This window comes from Tursiops truncatus, chromosome 10, assembly GCF_011762595.2.
Source record: "Tursiops truncatus isolate mTurTru1 chromosome 10, mTurTru1.mat.Y, whole genome shotgun sequence".
Lineage (NCBI taxonomy): Eukaryota > Metazoa > Chordata > Mammalia > Artiodactyla > Delphinidae > Tursiops > Tursiops truncatus.
The window spans coordinates 20,224,973-20,238,564 of record NC_047043.1 but is presented as its reverse complement, the minus strand read 5'-3'; the positions used below and the strand labels follow the sequence as shown (position 1 = coordinate 20,238,564).

Below are 13,592 nucleotides of genomic sequence, written 5' to 3'. Positions count from 1 at the left end.
TGGGGAGAAGGAAGGAAAATAAGGTTGTGCAAAGAGAACTCTGGACACACTGGCCTAAATCATAAGTGTACGCAATTGAGAAGCGAGTGCGTTTTGCAGTGTGTGTGTGTGTGTGTGTGTGTGTGTGTGTGTGTGTGTGTGTGTTGGAAGGAGGAAACTCATCAACACTTACCTTGGTGGGGATTCGTGCTGTGACAAGGAAGGCTCGGCATGATGTAAGCACCTGTAAGACAGAAGCAGCCGCATCAGTATAAGTACCGAAAAGTGAGCTGGTGGGCTTTGGTGTGACCCGCAGGACTTTAACGATACTGAAGCCTCGAGAGGCTTGGTTCCTGACATGTAAGAAGAATAAGTGACCTGGGACAGCTTGTTGGCCTCGTCGGATTACTAGCTGTACTCTAAGAATCACTGTATGAAGGGCCATATCAAACAAATCACCTGCAAAATCTCAAGACGAGCAACCAGTCAGCAGCCCAAAGGAGCCACAGATTACGCCAGTTGAGTAAGCAAGACAGGTGTCTGAGATATTAAAATACAGATATCTTATCCATAGGAGGAGCCTCACTATATCAACAGCAAATTTAATGAAGAAGCCAAGTACTCATTCACACTTTCCAAATTACAACCGCCACCCACGTTTGCCCTCTTGCCTCCTGTTCTCTGTCCACTGACTGGTAACATTTACATGACACACAGGCAGCAAAACAGGGTACTCTCCCAAGAAGTCAACCCCGACTTTGCTTCTCAGCTATGCCTCTCTCAGTCCTAGAGAGAACATTTACCAATTCCAGCTCTCAGCTAAGAACATATAGATAGCCCATGGGGTCCCATATGCCTATAGGCACCTCTTGCCCAGCAGGGGCCCTTGTGAATACGAAGGGGCTGGAACTAGGCTGAACTCCTAGTTCCTACCTGGAGCAGAGATCCCAGTCTACCAACCTTAATCTCTAAACGTGCCGCTCTGCAACCCGGAGGTCCGGGCAGGCCTCGGGGGCCTTTGCAATAAAGAAGGCGGACTCCAGCACTTCTCAAGTTCTGATGGGAGACCTGTCTTTGATTTTCCAAACAACTTGCTTGTCACTAAGTTGATATTTAGCAAATGATAAGTATGTGCTAGTCTGAGAATGCTAGATTTGAACACAACTTGAGAAATCATAAGTCAAGGCCACTGAGGCCCAAGTTGCTACAGGATTTATCCAGATTCAAGCCAGGGCTCATCGTGTTCATTCACACACAGAAGGTGAGGCCATGCGTGTGCCTGTAGCCTGCCCTGTGCCTCTCTTTAGGCTCCCAACTCTAAACAGAAACAGTATATTTTCTAGGTAACTCTTCTTTGAATAATCAGAGGTCACTGCTATTGGGAATAACTCAAGTCAGGACCCTTTATGAGACAGATGGTAAAGAGAGGTAGCCCAACACTGGCTGGGAGAGTCTGATAACGAGCAAAGGGAAGGCAGAGACAGAGGGGCACGGCCCGTTGAAGACTTTCCACCCAGATGCCTTCAATCACAGTTATTCAGGGGATCCTTTTCCACCTGGGTTCATTTTTGCTACTTGACTTTAGAGGTGATGTGCTCTAAAAGACCATTAATAAGTGACTTCTAAAAGTGGAGTCAACAAAAGACATCTATATTTGAATATTCTTAGGCCATGAACCACAGTTCTTTTCCCAAAGGAATGATCCTTACTTTTTTTTACTCAGGCCCTTCAGAGATGGGGCGGGGGGAGCAACAAGCAATAGAGAGGGGAGAGGCGTGTAAGAAGTGGGGTCAGATGAGTGAGTGGAGGTCAACTGCAGCCCAGAAGTAGCAGGACTGGCTACATAAACTGCAGGGCCTTTTGTTCAAAAATTATGAAGAATTTTAAAGACAGAGACAGAAAGCATTTACCCAAGCGTAGGGCCCTTCTGAGAGCAGTGCCCCGTGCACCTGTACAGGTCACATGCCCATGAAGCCAGCCCTGAGTAGTAGCTACCATTTATCAAGTGTTCCCTATGGGCCATAAATGGGGAAACATCCTTGGATACACTGATTCATTTAATCTTCCCAACAACCATATTCTCTATCATTATTACCCCCATTTTACAGATGAATAAACAGATTCTGTGATATAACCCAAGGGCAGGAGTAGGGTTCACGTCTGTCAACTCCAAAGCCTATGCTCTTCACCATTACACTACCTTCACACATTCTAACCCAATCTTGCCTCCTGGTCTCTAGCCCCTGGCACTTCAGTTAGATTTGGGGTAGAAGGGTAAGAGCCCAGGGCCACCTGTGACTGGGAAGGGATTCACAAAGCTCCCAGCTCAAACAGTATCTTCCTCAACATTCCAGTAGTTTAAAAGATTCTCTTTTCAAATCCAAGAATGGCACAGAGAGCTAAATTTTTCAAGTCACCTACGCTAGCCAAGCCTTGACTAAGACAGCAGTACCCAGGGAAGTAGAGTTTGGCTGCCTTTGGGGAAAAGGCAAGAGGCAGTTTTGTTCCGTGAGACACACAGGGTTCAGTGGTGAACATCAGACAGTCAGAAGAGGCCTGACAGTAATAGAAAGGGAGATAAAAGGGGGCCAGAGACAGGCGTGGCCGGTGTTCTCATTTGCTTAGGTCTGGCAAACAGGTTATCTGTGACTAAATTACAAGATCAGGACTCATCTTAAAGGATGAAAAATTTGCCTTCTCTGAACTAAGACCTTGTCCCACAGCACTTTTTTTTTTTTTTTTTTTTTTTGCGGTTCGCGGGCCTCTCACTGCCGTGGCCTCTCCCGCTGCGGAGCACAGGCTCCGGTCGCGCAGGCTCAGCGGCCATGGCTAACGGGCCCAGCCGCTCCGCGGCATGTGGGATCTTCCCGGACTGGGGCACGAACCCGCGTCCCCTGCATCAGCAGGCGGACTCTCAACCACTGCGCCACCAGGGAAGCCCAGCACATTTTTTTTAACTGAAGTTTAGTTGATGCACAATATTGTGTTAGTTTCAGGTGTGCAGCATAGTGATTCAGTATTTTTGCAGATTATTCTCCATTATAGATTATCACAAGATAGTGAGTATAACTCCCTGTACTATACAGTATATACCTGTTGCTTATCTATTTTATATACAGTAATTTGTATCTGCTAATCCCATACCCCTAATTTGTCCCTCCCCACTTCCCTCTCCTCTTTGGTAACCACAAGTTTGCTTTCTATATCTGTGAATTGGTTTCTGTTTTGCATATACATTCATTTGTATTACTTTTTAGATTCCACATCTAAGTGATACCATTCAGCATTTGTCTTTCTCTGTCTGACTTATTTCACTAAGCATAATATTCTCTAGGTCCATCCACATTGTTGCCAATTTCATTGTTTTACCGCTGAATAATATTCCATTCCACGGCACATCTTGATGTGGCATCCTTTCAAACACTGCTCCTCCTCCAGGGGAAAAGGAAAAAAGAAAAAGAAGGAAATAACGCTGACAGTCGTGATGACCAGCATGGCTATAGGAAGCCAGACTCCTCACCTCTTTACCTATGGTTGATCCTTGACCAACTCGGGGCTTAGTCTGCATATAACTTAGAGTGGGTCCTCCATACCCCCAGTTCGGCCACATTGGAGGATTCAACCAACCACAGACCACCTAGTCAGTACTACAGTCTTTACCACTGAAAAATATCTGCATAAAAGTGGATCTCTGCAGTTCAAACCCATGTTGTTCAAGGGTCAATGGTACAGTGGCAGCACACACGTTTCTTTCTTCCAGGGGTGCTTGTATGATCAATCCCTGATTTTTCAAGAATCTTAAGTCCACAAAACCTTTACACAGAGTCAAATCATAAAACTCACATGCCAGAAAGGACTCAATATCAATCACCTAGTGAAAGACCCCCTTAGAGTTTATAATCTGAGAGCAGATCCAAAGAAACTCATCTCGTAGATAGTTTGTGCCAGAGCTGGACTAGAAGAGGCAACTCCTTATTCCCAGCGTATTACCTTTTCACTCTCTCCTCAAACGGCAATAAGGGTCAATGCCAAAAGCCCCAGGCAGGAACACACAGCCTCTTCAGTAGTCAGAAAAATATGTTTAGCTCTGTGAACATTCCCTCAAAGGAAAATTGGTCCTACAACATCCAGGATCATTTTACAAGCATAGCAGTAATACCAGTCAATACATGTTGGGTACCATGTTCTCATAGGTTTGCATACATCATCTCCTTTAACCCTCACAGCAGCCTACGGGCTAGATACTATTATTAATCTCATTTTAAGAAGAAGAAACTGAGACACACAGAGAGTATATTACTTGCCCACGTCACCTAGCAAGTAGGTGGCAGAGCTGGGATTCGAACCCAGAGGGTCTGGCCCCAGAGATTGTGCTAATTACTTATTAGGGCTGTCAAATCTCACCTGTCCAAGAACCAGCTTCCTCAATAGTCTGCACACATGCAAACACAGATGAGTCATAGAGCTTTAAAGCCAGAAAGAAGCAAACAGGTAACAGCATCATCCATAAGATGATGGATATTTGCATATCGTAAGAACAAGGACCAGTCTCTACTGTCTGTCCAGACCAGTGTCTGTCTCTGTCTCTCTCTGATCACGGGTTAATCTCTGTGAGTCTCTATTTGGATCTGTCTACTTGATTCTACACGTGTATCTCTCAGCTTACCTGTGTCTCTCCTTGCCCGTTCCCCACCCCTCCCTCCAATCCCTCCTCTCTGCTACGGCCTCCGCTATCCCCACCATGCCCCAACCCATCTTCTCGTTCTCTTTTCCCTCCTCTGGCTCCCCACCCGCTTCACTCTGCCCCCATTTCCCAGCGCTTTCTCTCTGCTAATCACTGAGAGCTTGTATCTTATTTATGCCCATTGCAAAACAACAGGCACCCATCACAGGAGAAATTATGCGTTCTCAAAGAGTATTTCATTTGGAACATAGTCACAGAGAAACTTGAAAAAACCATGAAATAAAAATGACAAGACACCTTTTGACATTATTATACAACGAGCACATCAGTAATTAAGTGATTACGAGGTCCCCTGGGTGAATCTAGTTACTAAAATCTAATCTCAAAACAGGCACCCACATAACTGCCACACGCCAGCAATCTCCAGCGCGAGGCGCGGGCTGGCCTTTCCGCCCGTTTACAAGCGTCACGTTTTGGAGAATAACGTCTCCCACGAGCAGCCGAGGCATCAGGTGACCTACCTGACTTCTCTTGATCTGCCCTCTCCTGGAAAGTCACCAGGGGGTTGCTAGGGGCCACTGACAAGGTATTAACTGGCTCAATATATTTTTTAAAAGAGAGGAAAAAGCCCAGGGTGTTCACACGGATTCACCTTTCGAGTAAAGAGCAAACTCTTGACCATATGTAGGTTCGTGAGGTTCTAATGATCACTTCCGCTTTCACTCTGGCAACAACAGCGCTCACAATCTGTGGCCCTGCATGCCAACTCCCTTTCTTTAGAAATATTTGAAAGGCCGCGTAGGTACACAGTGTCCTTCAGAAGTTGGACACAGGCCAAAATCATCTGTTTGAAAAGAGACACACCCAGGCTTTGAAGGCACAAGCTTTGTGCTGGCGGGTCCCCACTTCTGGTGATCAGCTCAGATCTCCAGAGGCATGAGGACTGTTCTTAGAAAGCCTTGAAGGGGATGGAGCCGAAGGGATGAAATTCTCCAACGCTGACCTAGCCTTTCCCAACACCATGCACACTTGTGAGCACAAGAGCGTAGCAATGTTTTGAAGCAAGTGTGCAAAACTATGAATGCTACCATTCCAAGAATTGTGCTTTTTGTTTTTTGGGTTTTTTTGCGGTACACGGGCCTCTCACTGTTGTGGCCTCTCCCGTTGCGGAGCACAGTCTCGGGACGCGCAGCCTCAGCGGCCACGGCTCACGGGCCCAGCCGCTCCGCGGCATGTGGGATCCTCCCGGACCGGGGCACGAACCCGTGTCCCCTGCATCGGCAGGTGGACTCTCAACCGCTGCGCCACCAGGGAAGCCCGTGCTTTTTGTTTTATCAACCCAAACTGGGCCAATAAATGGGGACACATCCATGCTGAGAACCCCAAAGAACTCAATCTCCTAGCTTTCCTGTTTGGGGCCAAGATGCCCTAGGATTTGTGGCCTTGGAGGTCTTACACACACACACATGGCTTCTAGCAGGTGAGGGGGGAAATCGCGCAGGAAAACTCCTCTTGGATTTAGCAGGAAGTGTTTCCCGGTAGTGTGCACTACCTTGGTGCTAGGGATAGCAAGCGTCTTCCTTGCAGGGTGACCACATCTTCATTTCCAGTTTTAGCTCTGAGAATCCTGTCTCCCGGAAACTGGAACCCTTGGTTGCCCTACTTTGCCGGGGTTTTGGAATCAGGAAGACAGATTCCAATTCTGGTTCTGCCGCTTTCTAGCTGTTTAACACTGACAGAGTTAGTTAACTTCTCAGTTTGCTCACCTGTAGAACAAGAATAATACTGCTGTGCAGGACTAATCTAATACTGTTGTTTTAAGTAAAATACAAACGTAGATAAAGCCCTAGCCCAGCACCCAGACGTCTCTGCTGAATATATCAAAATAATTGGTGTGAGAGCATCTTAAATTTAGATTCCCAAAGTAAGACTAACATCTATTGAATTTTTAAATAATGGCTTTTGTCAACAGAACAAAACAAACAACAGCAAAACAGAAACAACGATTCTGAGACATCTCCTAGGCTGGCATTTTCAGTTCAATATATATACCTTTAACCTTGAAGGAGAAGAATTTTCTTGCAGAGTTAAAAAAAACGGGGGTTCGGGGTGGGGGTGTGTGTGGAGGGCATTAGAAGAAGTATATGGGCTGAGCCAAGGAACCTTAACCACAAAGGGCAAGCTAGAACTTCCCTCCCACCTCCTCTGCGAGGCCCATTCTTCCAGAAGAGTCTTAGCATGCAAACCACATTTTCAACCTCTATAATGAATTTCCTCTCCCTTTCATTGAAATGCAAGCAGCAGCCTGGTTCCCTTTGAGGCTTCTTGGTTCAACTTTTAACTTCAAAATTTCACTTGGAAACATTTATAAAAATCCTCCCTACTGTTAAGACTCATAGCTTAGCAGAGAAGCCTAAATTTCCTTATGGAAATGATACAAAATGAGGTCGGTCATGGAACCCTATCATGGCACACTTACTAAAAACAAAAGTATCTGTTTCACCCTCTTATAGGACTCCATTACCTAAAGCCTACCGCTGCCCAGGCAATCCATAAATTCACGGCCCCTAAATCCACATTCTCCCCTGCACGTTACCAAAAACGCCTTTCCTGTAAAACTGGGCTCTTCATGGCAAACACTCGACCAATGGTCTTATACCACCCAAATGCTCTCTAATTTGCAAGCAAACTAAATGATGAGTGCCATTTAATACGTTTCCCCTCTTCCAAACCCCCAGACCTCATTAATCCAAGACACAAGCTTTGGGGAGGGAGAGGGGCAGGTGGCGAGGACTGTTAGCGCCACCGTGGAGAGTTACGAGTGACAGATGCTAAGGGACTTGTGCAAGGTCACCCAGAAAGTTGAGGAAGAATAAAAAGCCCCTCTGGCTCTGAGCCTCGTAACAACCCACTGCACACAGCTCTGATGACCTTCACCCTCTCTGGCCAAAGCACGACCCTTCACCCAAAAGGAATACAAAACAACACATCGTTTTAGCGCAATTTCTGGCCCCAGATCCCTTATAAAACTGGATCACCACACTAGGAGGCAGCATAGTCCAGCGCAGGTCCTGAAAACTACAAATCCAGCCCCACCTGTTTTTTATAAATAAAGTTTTACTGGGACACAGCCCCAACCATGTTTAATGGATCATCTCCAGCTGCTTTCACACTATGAAGGCAGAGCTGAGCAGATGCAACAGAGATTTTTATGCCTCACAAAGCCAAAAATATTTACTATCTGGTCCTTTACAGAAAGTAAAGGTTTGCTGACCCCTTGCATAGTGGTTTCGAGGACAAACTCTGGGGTCGGGTTGCCTGGGCTTCCAAGCTTCACTGTTTACCATCTGTGTGACTTGGGGCAAACTACTTAATCTTCTCAGTGGCTCAGTTTCCTCTTCTGTAAAATGGGAGCAACAAGGTACACCTTATGGAGCCATGAGGGTTAAATAAGTTAATGTGTGTCAATAAGTGAACATATGTAAAGTGCTGAGAAGAATATACGGAAAGTGCTAGTGTTTGTTATTATTTATATTACAATATTATAATAATATTATGCATGTCCATTATAGTATTACACTAAGAACAGAGTTACTGGATTTAGCCTGGGTTTGGCCTCAAGCTGGCCAAGTGACCTGACTCTGAGCAAGTTACTGTCTCTGTGGACCTCAATTCACCCAAGTGTAAAATCAGGGGGTTGGAACAGGTGTCTAACTTACCTTGCTACACTCTGGGTCATGACTCAGGCCCACTGTGGAAATGTCCCAGTTCTAGGACCCCTCTTCTCTTTGCTTTGCATGGACAGCCAAGAATGGCAAATCGCCAGTAAATATTTGCTGAGAGGAATTAATTCCTTCTTGGGCCCCTGCTCCCCGGAAGGACAGACGCTCCCTCAACAGGGGGGGCAAGGAAGTCAGTGGAGTTTGGTTTCTGTCTTCTGATATCTAGTTTCCGGGGAAGTCTTTGTACTCTAACACCTGTGTGAATCCATTTCTTTTCACCTGGTTATTTATGCCATTATGCAGAAATGGAATGTTTACATACAGCTTGTCAGACACAATCGCTTCATTCTTCCTGCAGTGCTTTCATTGCAAATTGTAAGGTTTTATCAAAGCATGAAAGAAAACAAGTGTTTCTAATTTTTCCCCACGGATGAACATGTGGCTACTTCCAAACAACATCAATTCTTCTTGATGTCACTAACATTTCAGATCTTCGTTTCAAAGCACTGGCCAAAACAAAACTCTGGAACCAGATGCACTGATTCTATGATGATAACATATTTTTAAAGGCAGAATGATGGCGTGACCATAATCCCTGGAATAGGACCACCTCTTAGGCTAAGAGTAAAGATGAGCCCAACACCTAGAACCAGCTCCACAGGTCCAGGAAGGTCAGGCTAAGGCACTTACATGGGGCAGAGTTTCTGCCCAGACCTCTCAGCATTGGGGTCTCATGGGTCTGCATGGGGCACACTTGGAAAGGGACCTCTGCTAGTCATCACTGTCATATTTATGGTTTAAATGAATTCACCAACAGTAGAATCACAGTCATTCAAAGAATACAGAAAAATACAACATGAATGTAAAGGTCACATTAACCCAGTTAACAAAACTCCTCGTGCTTCCCTAACACAAGGCCAGCCAGTCTCTTCTTGAACAAGCCATGAGTTACCAGAACCTAACTCTAGCAAAAAATCACAAAGTTAAAAGCAATCTGGAGATAGGCATATCTAATTCCTTTATTTTATAGATGAGGAAACAGACCAGGAAGGGTCAAACAATTGTCTGCATTTATCAGGGCTTGCTTTTTTTTTTTTTCCAAACAATGGAATTTAAGCACAAATAAATGTTTTAAAGGAAATGAGTAGCTCTCATAATAAAAATTTTTTTTAAAAAAATGTTTTTCATTAAAAACCAGAGCTCAAGAGGGACAGAAACGAAATCAACTCTACAGATTTGAGAAGAACTAGTGGGGAGTCCCTTCTGGCTGCCCTGATGGAGTGAATGGACTTCAGCCACGTTTCTTCCAAGTATGATTCCTCTCAAGATTCAAAACCCAGAAGCGAGAACCCCATCCTGGGCATGGCACCCAATAAAGACCACAGAGAATTACCTGAAAGGAAAGACACGTAACAGTTACGGCTTAATGACAAAGACCACGGGCTCCAGAGGCAGAAAGCCTGGGTATGAACCCCCGCTAGACCACTCACTACTAGCTGTGTGACCTGGGGCAGGTTACTTAGCTTCTCCATGCCTTAATCACCCCACCTGTAAAAACATGTATACAATACGCCCACTAAGATAACATAGTTACACAGAACGAGACCTGGCACATAAAAGAGTCCAATAAACACATGTTCTTGGACAAGTTCAGTGGTAATATTAGTTAACCAGCTATACAGCAGAGCTGGAACATGAAGTAAGTTTCACTCATCTTTTATCACAATTCTCATGCTGTGGTCCCTCCCCAACCTACACTATTTCAACTTGTCAGCCTACAAGGGGGGCCCTTAGATCCCCATCTTCTCAAGCCAAGGAGGCACAAATGTCACTTCCCTATTCTTCACCTTCTGTTAATTATCATTTTCATCAAATGAAAAAAAGTTCACATTTTCTTTCCTGCTCTCAGAGCAAATTTATGAAATATTCCTCCACTCTGCAGAAGTGTGGGTGGCATATGGTAGGGGGAATTGGCTTAGATTTAATACTGTTGCATAAATAATCAGATTGAGAGATATTCTTCATTACATTCCACGATAAACAGGGAGAGAAGCAGAAAAAAGATTTGGAGTGATTATATTGAGAAATCCAGGTATGCACATCATTTTCAAACTGAGGGCTGCAGCCCACTGGTGGCTGGTTAAATCAATTCAGGAGAGTTTAACAAGAATATTAATAAAATAGACTGAAGTGGAAGTGAAAAGAAAATCAAGTGCATTGCAAATAGAAACCAGAGCATTGTTTCATGAAACTTCTGTTTCAGAGGTATCAGTGTGCTCATGGCACACAGGCATGCGTGTGTGTGCGCGCAAGACTGTGTGCACACCTGGGGGGGTGCTTCTCAGAATCAATATAAAATGCATTTCTTCTGTGGGTCCAGATTTTGAGAGTTTGATAAAGACTGGTTTACGGCACCATCCGCACCTATAGCATGATCCGCCATGAGGCTATAAGAAGGTTGAGGCAGCGTGGTAGGATGGCAAGAACGTGAGCTTTGGAGACAACAAAATCCCAGCTTTGGCATTTTGTGAGCAGACTGGTCATAGGCAAGTTCCTTTAAATCTCCAGGCTGCAGTATCCACACCTCTAACTTGGAGACAGTATTTGTCCTTGTGTAAGAATTGGAGATTACCTATCAAGTGCTAAGCCTAGAGCACACATTAATATCAAAGAAGTCATTGTAACTGGCCTCAAAGAATACAGCTCTGAAAGTGATCTATAGGGATAAAACACTGAGACCTACAGAGACATGTACACACTTGTTAGTTAGGGACAGAGACAAGCCCAAATGCCCTGTCTCCGGCCCTGAATCCCGTTCTCGACACATCATCTCCAGGATGTAGGTTGAGTCAGTGCAGGGGGAGAGTCTTCCCATGGTAACTACAGCCTATCTGAGAATTAGAAAAGAATTTCCATGTCTGGATGGGGATGTAGTGAAACCTGATATAGAGAAAGAATGGGCTTTACATCATAAGAGACTACTACAAGCAGCTCTATGCCAATAAAATGGACAACCTGGAAGAAATGGACAAATTCTTAGAAAGGTATAACCTTCCAAGACTGAACAGGAAGAAATAGAAAATATGAACGGACCAATCACAAGTAATGAAATTGAAACTGTGATTAAATATCTTCCAACAAACAAAAGTTCACGACCAGATGGCTTCACAGGTGAATTCTATCAAACATTTAGAGAAGAGCTAACACCCATCCTTCTCAAACTCTTCCAAACAATTGCAGAGGAAGTAACACTCCCAAACTCATTCTATGAGGCCACCATCACCCTGATACTGAAACCACACAAAGATACTACAAAAAAAGAAAATTACAGACCAATATCACTGTTGTATATAGATGCAAAAATCCTCAACAAAATACTAGCAAACAGAATCCAACAACACATTAAAAGGATCATACACCATGATCAAGTGGGATTTATCCCAGGGATGCAAGGATTCTTCAAAATACGCAAATCAATCAATGTGATACACCATATTAACAAATTGAAGAATAAAAGCCATATGATCATCTCAATAGATGCAGAAAAAGCTTTTGAGAAAATTCAACACTCATTTATGATAACAGCACTCCAGAAAGTGGGCACAGAGGGGACCTACCTCAACATAATAAAGGCCATACATGACAAACCGACAGCAAATATCATTCTCAATGGTGAAAAGCTGAAAGCATTTCCTCTTAGATCAGGAACAAGACAAGGATGTCCAGTCTCATCACTATTATTAACACAGTTTCGGAAGTCCTAGCCACGGCAATCAGAGAAGATAAAGCAATAAAAGGAATACAAACTGGAAAAGAAGAAGTAAAACTGTCACTGTTTGCAGATGACATGACACTATACATAGAGAATCTTAAAGATGCCACCAGAGGCATGGACATACATACTCTACCAAATGGAAAATAGCTAGCTAGTGGAAAGCAGCCACATAGCACAGAGAGATCAGCTCCATGCTTTGTGACCACCTAGAGGGGTGGGATAGGGAGGGTGGGAGGGAGACGCAAAAGGGAGGAGGTATGGGGATATATGTATACGTATAGCTGATTCACTTGGTTATAAAGCAGAAACTAACACACCATTGTAAAGCAATTATACTCCAATAAAGATGTTAAAAAGAAAAAGATGTCACCAGAAAAAATGGAATATTACTCAACCAGAGTAAATAGAATATTACTCAACCAGAAAACTACTAAATATTACTCAACCAGAAAACTACTAAAGCTAATCAATGAATTTGGTAAAGTTGTAGGATACAAAATTAATGCACAGAAATCTCTTGCATTCCTATACACTAATGATGAAAAATCTGAAAGAGAAATTAAGGAAACAATCCCATTCACCATTGTTAACAAAAAGAATAAAATACCTAGGAATAAACCTACCAAAGGAGGTAAAAGACCTGTACTCAGAGAACTACAAGACACTGATGAAAGAAATCAAAGATGACACAAACAGATGCATAGATATACCATGTTCTTGGTTGGGAAGAATCAATACTGTGAAAATGACTATACTACCCAAAGCAATCTACAGATTCAATGCCATCCCTATCAAATTACCAGTGGCATTTTTTTACAGAACTAGAACAAAAAAATCTTAAAATTAGTATGGAGACACAAAAGACCTCGAATAGCCAAAGCAGTCTTGAGGGGAAAAAACGGAGCTGAAGGAATCAGACTCCCTGACTTCAGAGTATACTACAAAGCTACAGTAATCAAGACAATATGGTACTGGCACAAAAACAGAAACAGATCAATGGAACAAGACAGAAAGCCCAAAGATAAACCCACACACCTATGGTCAACTAATCTATGACAAAGGAGGCAAGGATATACAGTGGAGAGAAGACAGTCTCTTCAATAAGTGGTGCTGGGAAAACTGGACAGATACATGTAAAAGAATGAAATTAGAACACTCCCTAACACCATACACAAAAATAAACTCAAAATGGATTCAAGACCTAAATGTAAGACCAGACAACTATACAACTCTTAGAGGAAAACATAGGAAGAACACTCTTTGACATAAATCACAGGAAGATCTTTTTTGATCTGCCTCCTAGAGAAATGGAAATAAAAACAAAAATAGACAAATGGGACCTAATAGAACTTAAAAGCTTTGGCAAAGCAAAGGAAACTACAAACAAGATGAAAAGACAACCCTCAGAATGTGAGAAAATATTTGCAAATGA

The 13,592-nt window shown here is 43.6% G+C and overlaps 1 protein-coding gene across 14 annotated transcripts in view; it reads right to left on the bottom strand.

The window, feature by feature from the left end:
* CARMIL1 (capping protein regulator and myosin 1 linker 1) overlaps positions 1-13,592 on the bottom strand; it is a 434,292-nt gene that overhangs the window by 194,791 nt on the left and 225,909 nt on the right. For all 14 annotated transcript variants that reach the window (XR_002178325.3, XR_002178324.3, XM_073810414.1 and 11 more), the window contains one exon: positions 173-223. Coding sequence is in view for 11 of the 14 variants with exons in the window: in XM_019945109.3 (XP_019800668.1) it covers positions 173-223 (51 nt within the window). In the remaining 3 variants the exon portion in view is untranslated. The remainder of the gene's footprint in view (positions 1-172; positions 224-13,592) is intronic.